This window comes from Garra rufa, chromosome 16 (genome assembly GCF_049309525.1).
Source record: "Garra rufa chromosome 16, GarRuf1.0, whole genome shotgun sequence".
Lineage (NCBI taxonomy): Eukaryota > Metazoa > Chordata > Actinopteri > Cypriniformes > Cyprinidae > Garra > Garra rufa.
This window is the reverse complement of record NC_133376.1, coordinates 10,612,511-10,631,563: the sequence shown is the minus strand read 5'-3', so window position 1 is coordinate 10,631,563 and position 19,053 is coordinate 10,612,511. Positions and strand designations below refer to the sequence as shown.

Genomic DNA, 19,053 nt, shown 5'->3' with positions numbered 1-19,053 from the left:
TTCTATGCGACTCACCTTAGCAGTTGGTTATTAATTATGGATCCAGCATGGCAGCAGACGCGAAGTTATCTTTCGATGCAGCCTTACACCTTGTCTACACCGGACGCGAGTGGCGCGATGCGACGCGACAAATGACGTTAGAACCTATTATGCTGTCTACACTGGATGCAGCGCGGAGCGGCAAATCCCCGACAGTAATCTGCTGCCGCATTCTATTTATGACGTGCTCACACAAAGTTTAAATGATTTGCAACGGTCGCCTTGTCGCGTCCAGTGTAGACTGACTGCGGGATCAAATAAAGAGTTCAAGTAAGGTATGTTTCAATTTAATTTCATATTTAGAGCTTCTGTTAAGAACATTGCATATTTTAATTTGAATATCGGATTGTAATGTAGTTAATCGTTAGCATAAGCGGCTAACGCTAATATGCTGGGCCTTAGAACGATTTTGAGCTATTATACTTTAGCTGTTGCGGCACGGCAACTGTCGCGTCCGGTGTAGACACGGTGTATAGTGTTCTAAGTTGTTTAGAACGCAAGTTTATTTTGAATAAAGAGCAACTTTTGGCGTTCGCTCTACATACGTCATCCGGTATAATTGAAACGATTGGCTATGAGCTACGCACAGGCGCATTTGATAGACATTCGTATCGCCCAATAAAAGGCTCTGGGCATTCGTAAACCACGCCTCAAATACGAGAAAATGAACATGTGGTTCCCAGACCACGAATCATGACGAAGTCATAACGTGGTCTGGTGATAGCCAGGCTACTCTTACTCTTTCCCGGTCGACACATCGCTGTCGTCACAGATCTGGCTGCCGTTGGCGAGATGGTTCTTGTCGGCGTAGTACTGAAGGAAGCTGTGCTTGTTTCTGTGCAGGTAGTCAACCAGATCACCATAGCGACAGTATTCTGTCACCAGATATAACGGACCTGCGGAACAACAAAGATTTAACAAACCTGAAAAGGATGCATCAAAAGTAGTTCTTTAAACATCTATGAAGGTTCAGCTGCTTAACCCTTAAAGAGAGAGTTCACCCAAAAATAAAAATTCTGTCATTAATTACTCACCCTCATGTCGTTCCAAACCTATAAGAACTTTGTTCATCTTTTGAAGACAAATTAAGATATTTTTCATGAATTTGAGAGCTTTCTGACCCTGCATAAACAGCAACGCACCTGACACATTCAAGAACCAGAAAAGTAGTAAGGACTAGTGTTGTCACAATACCAACATTTTGACCTCAATACGACACCTGACTAAAATATCTTGATTCTACGACTGAACTGATACCACAACAAAAACATAGAACAACAAGAAAAGTTTAATCTTTGTTATTAATAATAAGAGCATAGATGCAAGTAACAAACTAAAGGACAAATACAATAAAACAAAGGGGAGTATCATGACTTGAAGGTGTCATTTGTGTTGCTGTCTATGCAAGGTCAGAAAGCTCTTGGATTTCATCAAAAATATCTTAATATGTGTACCGAAGATAAACAAACATCTTACAGGTTTGAAACGACATGAGAGTGAGAATTTATTGACAGATTTTTAATTTTTGGGTGAACTAGCCCTTAAGCATGTGACCCAAATGCTGGGGTCTGCTCACCGTGTTTGGTACAGGCGCCCAGCAGGTTGACAATGTTGAGGTGAGGACCCAGATGACTCATGATCTTGAGTTCAGACATCAGAGCTTGAGTCTCGCTTCTCCGTGCCGTCGCTGCCGTAAGCAAACAACATGATTAACTACAACCATCAATCACACTAACATACATTTGCATAAGTGTGTTTCACACTCACATTTCAGCATTTTAACAGCCACTTTAGTGGCAGACTGGGAACGGCCGAGACCATACGCCGTCGCCTCAACAACACGCCCGAACGCTCCAGATCCCAGAGTCCGACCTGAAGAAACACATGATTGAACACATTTCAGTACATAAACATCTGGATTTACCAACAGTGTCCATCTAAAGCAAAAGCTTCTATCTGAGTGTTTAGAAAAGACTCTATGGCTATATGTGACCCTGAACCACAAAAACCAGTCTTAAGTAGCAGGGGTATATTTGTAGCAATAGCTAACAATACATTGTATGGGTCAAAATGATTGATTATTATTTTATGTCAAAAATCATTAGGTTATTAAGTAAAGATCATGTTCCATGAAGATATTTAGTAAATTATCTACTGTAAATATATCAAAACTTAATTTTTGATTAATGATATGCATTGCTAAGAACTTCATTTGGACAACTTTAAAGGTGGTTTTCTCAATATTGTGATTAAAAGTGAATCTCAATGTCAAAAAATCGACCCTTTAAAATAAACCTGATGTTTATCTTCTTACCCCCAAGGCATCCAAGATGTAGGTGACTTTGTTTTCTCAGTAGAACACAAACTAAGATTTTTAACTCAAACCGTTGCAGTCTGTCAGTTATATAATGGAAGTCAATGGGCACCAAATCTTTAAGAGTAAAAAAAAAACATACACAGACAAAACCAAATTAAACCCTGCGACTTGTGACGACACATTCACCTGTGCTGAGAGCGTTCACAACAGTCGGCGGGTGACGAATCAACGTGATCTGGCAATGTAGTCTGTGAAAATTCTACACTCCCAGATGAGTTTGCACAAGGAAACTTAATCTTTTAGTTTTTAATCGGTTGCCAGAATCAGGATAAGCACGAGCAATTACCATTTTGAGAGGCCGATATGCACTATGTAAACAATGAGTGATGTAAACACTCAACAGATCGCTTCCGCGATTGCATCTACTATGGCAGATCACATAGACGCGCCACACGCTGGCTGTTGTGAACGCGCTCAGGACAGTAGAACGTTCTGGTGTATCAAAGGTAAATAATGATATAAATACTGTTCAGTTTTTTGCACAGACCGATCGTTTTGTGTCTTAAGACCTCAACGTATCACCACGAGCCGCAGGGTTTAATTTGGTCTTGTCTGTGTATGTATTTTCGACTCTCAAAACCGTAGATTCCATTGACTGCCTTTATATGACTGACAGACTGCAACGGTTTGAGTTAAAAATCTTTGTTTTTGTCTACTGAAGAAACAAAGTCACCTACATCTTGGATGCTCTGGGGGTAAGCAGATAAACATCACATTTTTGGGTGAACTATCCCTTTAAGTGTATTCTGCTCTCACCCAGGACTAGACTGTCCCGCGACATCTCCCAGGCCAGGTCATAGGGCAGGTGAATGGGGTCGACGTAGATGTACTCGTGTCCATCCAAACTGACCGATTCGATCACCTTCCATCTGATTTCATAGCGGGGCTTCTGAAGGCCAAACATTGTGCATTTACAGTTGAATAATGTTAGATTGAAATGCTAAGTCTCAGTCAGACAGACAGGATGTGAGGCGACTGACCTTCCTCCACACAGCGATGAGGATGATGATGGAGATGATGGCGATGACCACCAGTGCTAGGACTGCAGCCAGAACGGCCACCTGAGAAAACAACGCTGGACAGAAAACACAGAAAATCTTCATTAAAAACACATTAAATACTGATTCTCACAGCTGATGTGTCATTTTCAACCACCTTCATAAAGAAACACTTTTCATCATCCAATCAAACACTAATGGGAATTCTTAAAAATAATTAATGAATTACTTACATTGTGAATTTTTGTATTTTTAGTCATATAGAGATATTGCATTAAAACATCTTGATTTTTTTATTGTGATGTTTTGGTTATGGTTATGGTTTGTTCTGTGCTTTTTCATTCATACTATCCAATTTACTCTCAAATATATCACAATTAAAAACTGAAATGGAATAAAACTAAAAGATAAAAGGTTTAGGGTGGCTTACAATTAAGACAACTAGGCTCCATTTACAGTGTAGATAAAAGTGTTTCCTAAATTTCTGTGAAATGATGAAGAACAGGGAAATGACAGAGAAAGACATCAGTCAACAATATTATTACAAACAAAACCTTAATCAATAAACTATAAATCAATTAAGAATGCTTAAAGGGTCACCAAATATATATATATAAAATCTCTCTCTCTCTCTCTCTCTCTCTCTCTCTCTCTCTCTCTATATATATATATATATCTATATCTATATCTATCTCTCTCTCTCTCTCTCTCTCTCTCTATATATATATATATAAATATATATATTTTTTTTAATTAAAAAAGAACACAAGTATTTATTATGATGTTTTTGTTAAAATTAAATTACATTTTTGTATTTTCAATTACTTGCCATATGTTATTTATTTAGGTTATGAATAAAGTAAAATAAATACAATTTAAATATAAAATAAATACAATACAAAATTTTTGTGCGTATTTTCAATCAAATGTCACATAGAGGCATGTTTCACTATCCAATCAATTACAAATGCATTAAACAATTAAATGAAAATGATGTCTGAAGGGGAAACTATATATATTTTTTAATAAAAATAATAAATAATAATAATTTAATAAAAAGAATACATAGATGTTATTTATTTATTCTGTAATTAATAAGTAAAATTAAATAAAATTTTAATAAAATTAAATAAATAACTAATAATTAAATTAAAATAATAATAATTAATTTCATAAAAATAATACATGACATTGTTAGTTATGTTATGTTATTTAAATAAAAAATAAATTAAATAAAATTAAATGAAAAAATAAATATATATATAATATATAAAAAATAAGCAAAATAAAAATAAATAACACATACAATAAAATTTAATGAAATACAAAATATGAAATAAAAAAATAAATAAAACAAAACATATACTATTTTTGTGTGTATTTTCACTTGCTTGGCAAATAGAGACATGTCACTGTCCAATCAATTACCAATGAATAAAACAATAAAATGAAAATGATGCCTAAAGGGGAAACTAGTTTTTTTTTTTTTTTTTAAAAAAGAATAAAAATAATTTAATAAAAACAATAAATATATGTTATTTATTCATGCTATAAATAATAAGTAAAATAAAAACTACATCAAATTACATAAAATACATTTAAATGAAATTAAAAAATAAAATAAATACTATTTTCGTGTGTATTTTCAATCACTTGTCACATAGAGACACAGGAAGACTGGATAAGTTTCACTCTCCAATCAATCACTTCCTGTGCAACATTTTTTCCTCACTAAATATCCATTTCACATTAAAATATGTTAAGGTAAAAATATGTTAAGGTTAGAAAACTAAAACCTTAACAAACCTTATAGACAACTATAGACCTGTCTCTCTCCTTCCATTCATAGCAAAAACACTAGAACGAGCTGTCTTCAACCAGCTATCTTTATTTCTCTCACAGAACAATCTACTGGATGCTAACCAGTCAGGGTTCAGGAGTGGCCATTCAACTGAGACTGCACTACCGTCTGTCACTGAAGCCTTGCGGACGGCAAAAGCTGAGTCCAAATCTTCAGTACTCATTTTGCTGGACTTATCTGCAGCTTTTGACACAGTGAATCATCAGATCCTCCAGTCCACCCTCTCATCACTGGGCATCACAGGGACCTCACTTCGTATTTTACTCACGGCAGTTTTCTCTCACCTGTTTCAGAACATTTTCTCTTTCAGGGTGGCCTGGGGAGGGGAGGTATCCAAAACTCATCAACTGGTCACTGGGGTTCCTCAGGGATCAGTTCTTGGACCTCTCCTCTTCTCCATATACACCACATCTCTAGGCCCCATCATACAGGCACATGGCTTCTCCTACCATTGCTATGCTGATGACACACAGCTCTATCTTTCATTCAAACCAGATGATCCATCGGTAGCTGCACGGATCTCAGGCTGCCTGGCGGATATCTCTGCATGGATGAAGGAACACCATCTCCAGCTCAATCTAGCAAAGACCGAGCTCCTTGTCTTTCCTGCCACTCCAACTTTACAACATGACTTCTCCATCCAGTTAGGTTCATCGACAATTACCCCATCGACTTCAGCCAGAAATCTGGGTATAATCTTTGACGACCAATTGACTTTTAAAGACCACATAGCTAAAACTGCTTGATCTTGCAGGTTTGCATTGCACAACATCAGAAAGATCAGGTCCTTCCTAACAGAGCATGCTGCACAACTCCTCGCCTAGGCCTTGGTCATTTCTAGGCTGGACTACTGCAATGCTCTTTTAGCCGGTCTTCCAGCATGTACAATCAAACCTCTACAAATGATTCAGAATGCAGCAGCACGGCTGGTCTTCAATGAGCCCAAAAAGGCCCATGTCTCACCTCTCTTTATATCCCTGCACTGGCTACCGGTTACAGCTCGCATCAAATTCAAGGCACTGATGCTGGCCTATAGGACAGTCACCGGCTCTTCACCTGCCTACCTCCATTCACTACTACGAATCTATACTCCCTCCAGAAGTCTGAGATCCTCTAGTGAAAGACGCCTCATTGTACCACCACAGAGAGGCATGAAATCACTTTCCAGAACATTCTCATTCAACGTTCCTGTCTGGTGGAATGATCTTCCCACCCCTTAACAGCTTTCAAGCTTCTGCTAAAAAAACCATCTTTTTCGACACTATTTGACTCATTGAAAAAAAAAATCTTTTTTGATCTTCCCTTTCTATCCAGCACTCATCTAACAATGCCTGAGATATATGGTATTTTTGAGCACTTCCTATGTTGATCTGCCTCCTTAGGATGAATCACTTGTTGTATTCCCAATTGTAAGTCGCTTTGGATTAAAGCGTCTGCTAAATGAATAAATGTATAAATGTATAAATGTATGTATAAAACAGGACAAAGCTGAAGGCTCATGTTGACTTTAAACCAAGGCAGCCCGTCTCATATATAAGACTGTGGCCTCACATATAGAGTCAATAAGAAGCGTTTCCCGCAGCTTTGGCAGGTGTTTGTGTTTCGGGGTTTTCTCACGGCTGAACCAGTATCAGGTTTTCAATGAGCTCAACGGGTTTCACGCCACATTCACGGCGCTAATGAAAGCAGTCCTGCAGGATCATGGCATTACAAGCAAAGTCACTCTGTGTTTGATCTCCACGGGTGCTGCTCCATTCAGCAGATCCTCATTTCACACATTCACAAAGAGGCTTTAACACCCTCCTCACACTCACACACACACACACACACACACACACACACACACACACACACACACACACACACACACGCGCACGTTACTCACTGCTGTTCACCAGTCTGATGTCTCGGGCTCGAGCTCCTCCCTCGTTGCTGGCCTCGCAGCGGATGGTGAGCAGCTGTGGACGCAGGAGAGTCACCTGACTGTGCACCTGGTGGATCTTGCGTGTGATGTTGTAGGTGAGGTTAGTCTGGATGGTGACCTTTTCGGGATCCTCCACTAGGGGGCTCCATGCCACACTTCTGTTACTGCACCTAATGATAATACACAGGAATACTAGTGTACAGGCTACTGCATACTCTACACTATATACTGCATTCTACATACTTAAGAAAAAAATACAGTATACTAGCATATGTTTGCAGAAAATATATATGTATATGTGACCCTGGATCACAAAGCAGTCTTAAGTAGCATGTGTATATTTGTAGAAATAGCCAACAAGACATTGTGGGTCAAAAATCGATTTTTCTTTTATGCTAAAAATAATTGGAATAAGTAAAAATCATGTTCCATGAAGATATTTTTTACATTTAAATAAATATATCAAACTTAATTTTTGATTAGTAATATGCATAAGAACTTCATTTGGACAACTTTAAAGGCGATTTTCTCACTATTTAGATTTTTTTTTTACACCCTCAGATTCCAGATTTTCTCAACCAAATATTGTCCAATCCTAACAAACCATACATCAATCGAAAGCTTATTTATTCAATTTTTAAAAAATTGACTCTTATGACTGGTTTTGTGGTCCAGGGTCACATATTTATCATTAAACTAATTAAATATTAAACTAAATTAACCTGTTAAAATTATGTAGACTGTATTAGCAAATAAATAATTGTAAAATTAAATTACATGCTATTTATACTTAATTAGTTAAATTTTTGATTATTTATTTGATCATTAATTTTACTTAATATTTTAGGTTTTATTTATTTTCAAAATGAATGAAATATTTATATATTTTAACATTTATTTTCTTTAGTTAATATTAATTTAATTACATTAAATTGATCCAAATTAAATATCAAATTAAAAAGGTAAACAAATTACCTCGACATTAAATATAAATGTAAATATACTTTGTAAGATAATGTATTACAAAAAATATATTAATTTAATAATTTAACAGGTTAATTTAGTTACAAATATATATATATATATACTAAACTAACCTATTAACCTATTAAAATATTAAATTAAGTAATACTATATTATATAATATGTATTATCAAATAAATATTTTTTTAAATTAAATTACATATGCCATTTAATACTTAATTAGTTTAACTTTTTAATTATTTATTTGATCATTAAAAGTTTACTTTATTTAATATTTTAATAGTTTATTTTTTTTAACTAATTAAATATTTTTATATTTAATTTAAACATCAAATATCAAATTAAATAAATTTAATATTAAACAAAGGTAAATGAATTACCCCAAATTAAATAAACGAATGAAATATTTTGATATTTTATTTAATATTTATTTATTTATTTTAGATGTTATTTAATTTTTTAATTAGACTACATTGATCCAAATTAAATATCAAATTAAATAAATTAAATATTAAACAATGGTAAATTAATTACTCCAAAATTAAATATAATATAATATTATATTTTTTGTAAGATTTTATTTCAGTTTACGTTTATTTAAAATTTATATCTATAATATGATAATTATAATTATTATCTATAAATGATAATAATATCATATTCATGACAAAAAAATTAAAAACTAATTACCAATCAAAACTTTTTTTTTTTGAGAAATGTATGTTTAGTACAAGAAAAAATACTAATTTAAACAGAAAACAAGTATATTTTTTTCATGTCATGGACACATACTTTATTCCTTATTTAACCATAAACTCGGTTAATTTTTAAAATTTTAATATTATACGTTAATATTCTGAATAAGAGCTTAGTTGTAGATTTCTGTCTTAAAAGTGAAAGTTTTAGTCAATTTGTTGTCTGTTTTTGTCATTTTTATTATTTGTAAAAAAACAACAACATACATAGTCTATAGTAAAATAAATAAATAAAATATAAATAAAATATGTCTATTTTTAAATATCACTCTATAATATTTTTTTAATTTATTTGTTTAAGTTATTTTATTATTAAGACTTGTCATTTTGCTTAAACACACACACACACACACACACACACACATATATATATATATATATATATATATATATATATATATATATATATATATATATATATATATTATTATTTTTTTTTTTTCCAATGAATGCATAATGCAAATATTGAGTAGTATGCCATTATAGATCTACCCAAACACCAATTTATATAATATGTACTTTAACAAAAAAGCATAAAAACCATTACAAACCAGAACAAACACACCCAATAATATTCATGCATTATATCTGCTGCACACTTAATTCTGCGCCCTCATAAGTGTGCTGCACCCATGTAGGATAGGAGAGGTGTGCGCTAATGGCCGTTCCAGCATATGTGCTATATATTATTCATACAGAAGTATTTGTGTGCAGCTCTTTGGTGTTTTAATCAGCATGTGCGCTGCGTTCGGATGATGGACAGACGCAAGCTGATCGACTGTTTGCCTTCATTACGCTGATGTGTGTGTTTATGCGATGCTTTCTGAGTGCTGTGCAAACTCATCAGCTTTATATTTACTCATCTCGCAAACAGCTCGTATTAAATATGAATGAGAGTCATTAAAGGGGAAATATTTTTAAAATGCTGGCTGATAATCTAGTATTGGATCTCGTATGCTAAACACCATATGTGCTGCTGACCTTAGTGGAATGCTAACAGATTTATATCAGATGTATTTGTGATGATGAAGGTGTGTGATTACTTGGGCATGCTGTCACAGCTGAACCACTGAATGCTGGGAGACGGCACTCCCTCCGCCACACAGGTGACCGCGTGCTTCTTACCCGGCAGCTGATGGTCAGACAGTTCAGTTATCTGAGGAGGAACTGCAGAGACAGGACGTGACATCAGTCAGCAACGTTAATACAGACAAAAAGCTCACAGAGTAAACAAGAAAATAACTGGAAAAGAAGCATAAAGGTAAATGGTCATTCTTAAATACAAATAATAAGTAATTTTTTTGTTTATTAATAAAGTTAAACAAATTAAATATTGAATTAAATATTAAATTAATTTAACAGAATTAAATATTAAATTATAATAAATTAAACAAATTAAATATAAAATATTAGCAAAACATTTAATTTAATTTAATTTAATTACATAATGAAATATTAAATTTACATCTTAAATCATTTACTTTTACTTTATTTATTGTTAATTGTTAAATTGAATCTAATATTTAATTTAAGATTTATTTCATTTAGTTCATTTAACGTAATTATAATTTTTAAAATCATTTTTATTTAATTTTTTAAATTTTGATATTAAATTATTTACAGTTTGCATTTAGTTTAAATTAATGTAATAAAATGACTAAAACAAATAAATAAATTAATGAAATTTACTTAAATTTCATTAATTTATTTATTTGTTTTAGTCATTTTATGTAATATTTTGTTACATTTTAATTACAATAAACAAATAAGATATTAAATTAAAATAAATTAAATACATAAATAAAAAAAAATATAATTATCAAATAAATACATGAAAATATTTAAGTAACTAAATATTTAAATTTGTAATTTATAAATTTTACATATATTATATGTAATGTAAATTACATATAAATTTGTAATTTATATGTAATTTACATTTGTAATCATGTCATTCATTTTTGTTTTAAGTTTTTTTTTATTTAATTTAATGAAATCTTTCTTATGTTTTTTAATAACTTTTTAATAATCTTTTGCTAACTTTTTAATACATAGCTTTTATTCATTTGTTTGAGCTATTTTATTCAATATTAATTAATAATAAATATTATTCAACTATTGAATTATTAAATTAAGTAAAGTTATTATAAAATACATTCAAATTTGGTTAAACTAATTAAATATTAAATTACATATGCAATTACATTAAACAAATTAAATATTTGGTTGCATGTTATTTATATTAAACTAATTAAATATTTAATTAAATATGAAATTAATTTTACTGAATCAAATATTAAATTACATGTACTTAAATGTAATTACATTTTGAATTAAATATTAAATTATACTAAACTAAGCAAATTTATAATATGTTGTTTTAGTAAACTGTATTAATTAATTTATTTGTTTAGTTATTTTAGTACATTAATTTAAACTAAATGCAAATTGTGAATAATTGAATATAAAAAAAAATAATAAAAAGTGATAATTAATTTTTGTTTTGTTTTATTTTATGTAATAAAACCTTTCTCATGTTTTTTTAATAACTTAGTTTTTTAATACATAGTTTTTCTTCATTTGTTTCAGTTATTTTGTTAAATATTAAATCATATTAAATATTATTAAACTATTGAAATATTACATTAAGTAAAGTTAATTATAATTAAATATAATTAATTATAATTAAATATTAATTAAAAACTAATTAAATATTAAATTACATACGCAATTGCATTAAACTAATTATTTGGTTACATGTTATTTACATTAAACAACTGAAATATTACATTAACTATTAACTATTAACTATTAAAATATAAAATTACTTTAATGATCAAATAAATACATTAAAATTAAATAAAACATTTTATTTCAGTTATTTTAGTAAAGTGAAATATTATTAAGCTATTGAAAAATGTAATTTAGTAAAGTTTATTATGAAAAAAATAAAATTAGGTTAAACTAATTAAATATCAAATTACATATACAACACATTAAATATGCAACAATTTTAAACAAATTACATATTTTTATTTTTAATTATATTAAGCAAATGAAATATTAAGTTAAAATAAACTATTAGAATATTAAATTATTTCAAATTAATTACCAAATTAAAATTAAATTCAACTAATTAAATATTAAATGACATATATAATTAAATTAAACACATTACATATTTTGGTAAACATTTAATTATATTAAACAAACTAAATAAATATTATATTAAATATTAAATTAAATGTAACAACTAACAATAAATAAAGTAAAAGTAAATAATAAAATGAATTAAAATGTACATTTAATATTTCATTATGCAATTAAATAAAATTAAATATTTTGTTAAATCTTTAATTACTAAATGACATCAAATTAATTGAGAAATAAATACACTAAAATTAGATTAAACTAATTAAATATTAAATTACATATGTAATTACATTAAACAATTTAAATATTAAATTAAAATAAATTATTAAAAAATTAAATGAACAAATAATTATCAAAAAACTGACATATATATATATATATATAAATCAAACAAATAACTCTAAATAAAGTAAAATGAATTACAAAAATCTATTCAAAATTGTATTAAATCTAAATAGTAAATTACATATGGAATTAAATTAAATATTTAGTTAAATCATTATATACATTAAACTAAAATTAAACATTAAACTAAATATTAAACATAAATATTTGGTCATTTCAGTTAAATTAATGACCAAAAAAATAAATAAAATAAAATAAAATAAAATAAAATAAAATAAAATAAAATAAAATAAAATAAAATAAAATAAAATAAATAATTTAAATTCAATTACTTCCGTGAACAGTTTCACAGTAATCCCAACAGCTGGTGTTATTCTTGCTCCAGCCCTGAACGGGTGTCTGTTTTCAGGAAATGGGGGCGGTGTGTACATAGATGTCAAACTGTCTCACCTTTCACCTCAAGGTCAAAAGTCATCTCTTTAAAGTCATCTTCGTTTTGGACACTGACAGTGTAGAGCCCCATCTGCTCCAGTCGGATCCTGACCAGGGTCAGCGTGCTGACAAACCTGCAGCAGATCCAGAGCATGAAAAGTCAGACATGCGTGGAAAGGTTTAGTGTTGTTTAATAGAGGTCGTGTGTTGAGAGCATCATTACCGGATCTCGTGTTCCTGTCTGATGTTGTGTCCTTTAATAGCAGCCCCATCTTTCTTCCACAGGACGGTGGGTTTGGGATACGCCTCGATCTCCACCTTCAGCTCCACGTTTTCGCCGAGCTGCGCCGAGACGTTCCCGTCCAGATGTGAAGAAAGAGCCACGAATCCTTTCTCTACAGACAGACAGATGAAAATTGCATTCATTAGAAGTTTCTCGAGCAGCAACTCAGTATATTAGAATGATTTCTGAAGGATCATGTGGCACTGAAGACTGGAGTAATGATGCTGAAAATAAATAAAATAAATTAGACGTTACAATATATTCACATAGAATACAGCTACTTTAAATAATGATATTAGTTAACATTTTTTATTTTTCCTATATTTTAAATAAAATAAATGCAGCCTCCAAGAGCATAAAATACTTTAAAAGCATTTCAAAAATCTCACCAACCCAAAACTTCTGAAAGCTAGTGTATCAAATTATGACACCTTATATGCAAGGCAGAGTGAGTTTTGCTTGCTCATCTTTCTACATAATCTATTTATTATTCCATAAGTGAGCTCTCACTCGCAGCTGATAGATCGTAATCGAAACGTTCAGGTGCTAAAAGCACTTTCTTCATAAAGGCCTGCCTGCAGTCGCTGCATCCTGTGTGTGTAAGTGCTGCGGCGGACACTCGAACAAAGATCCGCATTGATCTACAGTCAGTTCCTGTGACTCGTCTGCGCTCCTCCAGGGTTTCTGTGTGCGGCTGTGGTTTCATCGTGTTAAACATAAACATAACTCATTCCCTTCAGCAGAAGCTCTCATTCACACGCAGCATTTCCCCCCGTGACGAGAGCAAACACCATCACAGGAGATGTTGTGAGACTGAGCGCTTGTTTTAAAGGACTAGTGTTTAATTAAGGTTTGCATCAAAGCATCATTGAAAACACGCCACCCAGACTTTACAGCTCAGACGATGAAGGCCGCTCTTCATACAGCTCTGCTTTTACCAGAAGGCTGCACAAAATGTGCTGACTAGTGTTGCTTTAGTATTATTCAAACACTATGTTGTTTTTTTATTTAGTACTGACCTGAATAAGGTATTTAGTGTATTTGAACCCTTTCCAACAATGACTGTATGATTTTGAGATCCATCTTTTCACACTGAGGACAACTGAGGGACTCATGTGCATCTACTACAGAAGGTTCAAACGCTCACTGATGCTCCAGAAAGAAAAAAGATGCATTAAGAGCCAGGGGGTGAAAACTTTTGGAATTTGAAGATCTTCTGTAGCTTCTGAAGGGCAGTACTACATGAAAAAATATGACATTTAGGCAAAATAAGAAAAATGTACACATCTTCATTCTGTTCAAAAATTTACACCCCCTGGCTCTTAATGCATCGTGTTTACTTCTGAAGCATCAGTGAGTGTTTGAACCTTCTGTAATAGTTGCATATGAGTCCCTCAGTTGTTCTCAGTGTGAAAAGATGGATCTCAAAAGCATACAGTCATTGTTGGAAAGGGTGCAAATACACAAAAATGCTGAAAAACCAAATAATTTGTGGATTTTTCTGAAGAACAGCAGGTAGTTTAACTGTTCAGGACAAACAAGGGATTCATGAACAACTATCACTAAACAAAAAAACAGCTGTGAATCATTCAGGTAACAACACAGTATTAAAATGTGCATGCGAAATGAGCAGACAGACTTTATTCTCTGCATTTATAGACATAATCATGCAAATGTGATGCATCTCTTACCCAGTACGGTGATGTCAATGCTGGCTGAAGCTTTCTGGTCCTGCACACCCTCATGCACGTGACAAACATACTGTCCCGATCTGGCTAGAGACACGTCTGTGATGTTGAGACAGGACCGCATGCTCATAGACGAAAGGACGTCAGTCAAGGGCTCAATATCCCCCACCTGAAGGGAAAAAAAATTGTGGTTTTCAGTGTCAGAAATAAACTTTTCCATTACCATGCAATATTTGCTCTTTAATATTTTTTTTCAAATCATATAAAATATTATTATTTTTATCAATTTTAAAAATATTATTTTTTTGAAATATTTAAATCATATAATATAAATTAATAAATAATGTTAAATATTTTTCCATTTATCAATGAAAATTCTGAATTAATTTAAATAATTAATTATTAATTAATTAATCATTAGAATATGTATAATCAATTACTTAATTATACTAAATATAATATACAAATACTAATTTGTTCAAATAAACTCCAATATGTTTTAAAATGTAATTTATCCTGATTTCGAAGCTTAATTTTTAGCATCATTACTCCAATCACACGATCCTTTAGAAATCTTTCTAATATTCTGAAATGCTCCCCCTCCAAAAATATTGTTTTAACTATTATTATTATCACTAAAGACACTGAAGACTGGCGTAATGATGCTAAAAATATAGCTTTGATCACAGGAATAAATTACATTATAAAATATATTTAAATAGAAAAATATTTCAAAACTTTACTGTTTTTGCTGTACATTGGGTTAAATAAATGCAGGCTTGGTGAGCAGAAAAGACTTTAAAAAAAAACATAAAAAATCTTAGTGTTCAAAAACTTTTGACTGTTAGAGTGTAAATTTTTAATTGTTTGGCAAGAACTTCTATCCAAAGTGATTACATTGCATTTACTGCAAAAGAAAAAGTTCTTCCCCTTGACTTGTTTCTCAGTACAAATATCCAAACACTCTTAAAAAGATACATTTACTTGAAAAGCAAAATGACTAGATCTTATTTCTGAAAAATGTATCAAAATTAAGAGAGTTTAATCTTAAAACAAGAAAGAGGTCAGTTCAGTGGCCGGTCAAAACCAGCAGACCACCTCAGTCTGATTTAATCCATTTTCCAGAAATTAACAACAACTTTTCACTTCTTTCCTCATCCTTTTTGACTTATCTCTTAATAAAAACACGTGTTCCTCATGAAGGTGTGGCCGCACATCTTGAGCTCATTTCAACATGTGGAGCTTCTCACGGGAGTTCTAAGTGCTCGATGGAGAAAATAAGGAAAACAACGAGTTTTATTTTCAGCCCACTCACATCTTTGTTGGGAAAGTCCCAGGAGAAAAAGACGAGCTCCACGCCGTTAACGGTGCAGTTGACGTGCAGCGTCTCACCCTGTTTCAGGACCGTTTTGGAGGCGTTGATGTAGGGATCCAGAGCCTCGGGAGCTAAAACCATGTGTGCAAAAGAAAAAGAACAAAAACGGCTATTGTCTGATATAAAACAAATCATCTGATGTGTTTATGAGAGATTCGGTCCAGTTAATGATGACACAGATGTGCAACACATGGACTTTTTCTCCCTTGCAAATACAAATTAAAAGAAAATGGTGAGCGTTTTAACTCAAAACAGCAAATAATCTGTTATATTAAAGCATTAGCAGACCAAATGTACAGGCCACGGCAAATTCTGCCAATTTCTAACTTAAAGTTACTTTTATTCAACCAGCAAGTTTTTTTTTTTTGACCGGAAATGACACAGACGATATCTCCCAGAAGATAATAAGATGATGTACAAGAGCCATCATTGTGGCAAAAAATGTTTCTCAGCTTTTATTCACATTTGAACAAAAAGTGTCATGTCCAAAATTATTCATACCCTTCTCAATAATCAATAGAAAAGCCTTTATTGGCTATTACAGCAATCAAATGCTTCCTATAATTGCTGACCAGCTTTTTGCATGTCTCCACTGGTATTTTTGCCCATTCATCTTTAGCGATGAGCTCCAACTCTTTCAGGTTGGAGGGTCTCCTTGCCATCACCCTGATCTTTAGCTCCCTCCACAGATTCTCAATTGGATTTAAGTCAGGACTCTGGCTGGGCCACTGCAAAACATTAATGTTTTGTCTGCTAACCATTTCTTCACCACTTTTTCTGTGTGTTTTGGGTCGTTGTCGTGCTGAAATGTCCACTGGTGCCCAAGGCCAAGTTTCTCTGCAGACTGCCTGATGTTGTTGTTGAGAGTTTTGATGTATTGCTTCTTTTTCATGGTGCCGTTTACTGTGATTAGGTTCCCTGGTCCACCGGCTGAAAAACACCCCAAAACATTAGGTTCCCACCACCATGTTTGACAGTGTTCTCAAGGTTTAAAGCTTCTTCTTTTTTACGCCAAATGAAAGCTACATCATTGTGGCCAAACAATTAAATTTTTGTTTCATCTGACCATAAAACAGAAGACCAGAAGTCTACTTCTTTGTCCAGATGAGCATTTGCAAAGGCCAAGCAGGCTTTTGTGTGCCTTATCTGGAGAAGTGGTGTCCTCCTTGGTCTGTGTCCGTGGAACCCAGCGGTGTGTAGTGTCCGTTGGACTGTCTGCCTTGAGATGTTTCCACCAGCAGAGCCCAGATTCATCAGGATGGCCTTGGTGGTGATCCTTGGATTCTTTGTTACCTCTCTCACTATCCTCCTGGCCAGCACAGGTGTCACTTTTGGCTTCCGACCACGTCCTCTGAGATTTTTCACAGTGCGGAATGTCTTGTATTTTTTAATGATACTTTGCACTGTAGCCACTGGAACTTCAAAACATTTAGATATGGTCTTATAGCCCTTTCTTGACTTGTGAGCAGCCACAATGCACAGCCGCAGGTCTTCAATGAGCTCCTTTGTCTTAGCCATGACTGTCCACAAACCAACAGCAGAGAGCTTCTGTTTTTCACCTGTTGAGTTGATTAAAACAGCTGTTCCCAATGAATCAGGGTAATTAGGATGCTTTAGAACAGCTTGGACTATTTGGAATGGTATAGACCTTTGGATTTTCCCATAGACTGTGACAGTTTGCAAAGGGAATGAATAATTTTGGACTTGCCACTTTTTGTTCAAATGTAAATAAAAGCTGAGAAATATTTTTTTTCCACAATGATGCCTCTTGTACATCGTCTTATTATCTTTTGGGAGAAGCCTGTGTCATTTCCGGTCAAAAAAAACTTGTTGGTTGAATAAAAGTAATTTCAAGTCAGAATTTGCCAGGGCTATGAATAATTTCGGGCTTGACTGTATTTCATTTATAATATGTTTATTTATGCATAACACTGCAAAAAAACCCAAAAAAAAACCTTTTCTTAGTATTTTTGTCCTGTTTTATGACAAACTGATGTAAAAAAAATAATAATTCATTAAAAAAAAAAAAATCCTATAAATTATTCATTAGAACAAAAGTAATTCTAAAATTCTAAACATTATAAAAATAGAATTTGGTCAAAATGCAAAAGTACCAAATATGCTGAAGACGTAGAAGGGGGCAGAATCTTTCTCCTCTCCGTTCAGCTCTCCTTTGCATTTATAGGTTCTGTCCTCCAGGGCGGCGGTGTAGCCTACGCTGGGCTTGTACGAACCCTCCACCATTACCTCTGTGTCTCTCTCGTACAGCGTGACGCTTATCAAGGGATTTGTCACCAGACACGGGATCGTGCCTTCCTCTCCTGTCTTAGTCACCATGAGGTGATCGTTTTCGAGGAACCACACTTCAGGATCTGAGGAGGACAGAATCACTGAATCAGTGTGTGTGCCAACAAATGAATCAATAAGTAAATGAATGCATGATTACAGTTTTTTTCAATCGCTAACAAACGCTTACCCATACTTCAGATACTTTTTCTAAACTCTTAACACAGACTCACACCTACAAAACACAATTGGCCAAATGGATAATTTTCTTCTCAAAAATACATTTTGTTAAATATATACTAACTCTTCATTTCGAAATAGAATACATCTTTCTCTGCACACACTAACTTTACCAAAACACTGGAAATCTGACTCAAAATGAAATTATTCTGTCAAAGAATAACACTTGTCTTCACTTCACAAGGTACATGCAGTCAATCAAAGTACACCAGGTTTCAAAATACTGGCTATTGTTGACATTACAAAAACTGCATGGACTTTTTATGTTTCAGTTTTACAGGTATTTGCATGCAAAACATGCAATCCACCATTT

General features: G+C 32.6%; 1 protein-coding gene across 2 annotated transcripts in view; it reads right to left on the bottom strand.

Moving 5' to 3' along the window:
* Positions 1-19,053, bottom strand: part of pdgfrb (platelet-derived growth factor receptor, beta polypeptide) — a 117,297-nt gene that overhangs the window by 48,703 nt on the left and 49,541 nt on the right. For both annotated transcript variants that reach the window (XM_073819969.1, XM_073819968.1), the window contains exons 4-15: positions 18,329-18,586; positions 16,155-16,285; positions 14,843-15,008; positions 13,092-13,263; positions 12,887-13,002; positions 9,982-10,105; positions 7,161-7,369; positions 3,397-3,491; positions 3,173-3,305; positions 1,807-1,911; positions 1,616-1,726; positions 779-935 (exon numbers count right to left, since the gene is read on the bottom strand). In XM_073819969.1, the coding sequence (XP_073676070.1) occupies positions 779-935; positions 1,616-1,726; positions 1,807-1,911; positions 3,173-3,305; positions 3,397-3,491; positions 7,161-7,369; positions 9,982-10,105; positions 12,887-13,002; positions 13,092-13,263; positions 14,843-15,008; positions 16,155-16,285; positions 18,329-18,586 (1,777 nt within the window). The remainder of the gene's footprint in view (positions 1-778; positions 936-1,615; positions 1,727-1,806; positions 1,912-3,172; positions 3,306-3,396; positions 3,492-7,160; positions 7,370-9,981; positions 10,106-12,886; positions 13,003-13,091; positions 13,264-14,842; positions 15,009-16,154; positions 16,286-18,328; positions 18,587-19,053) is intronic.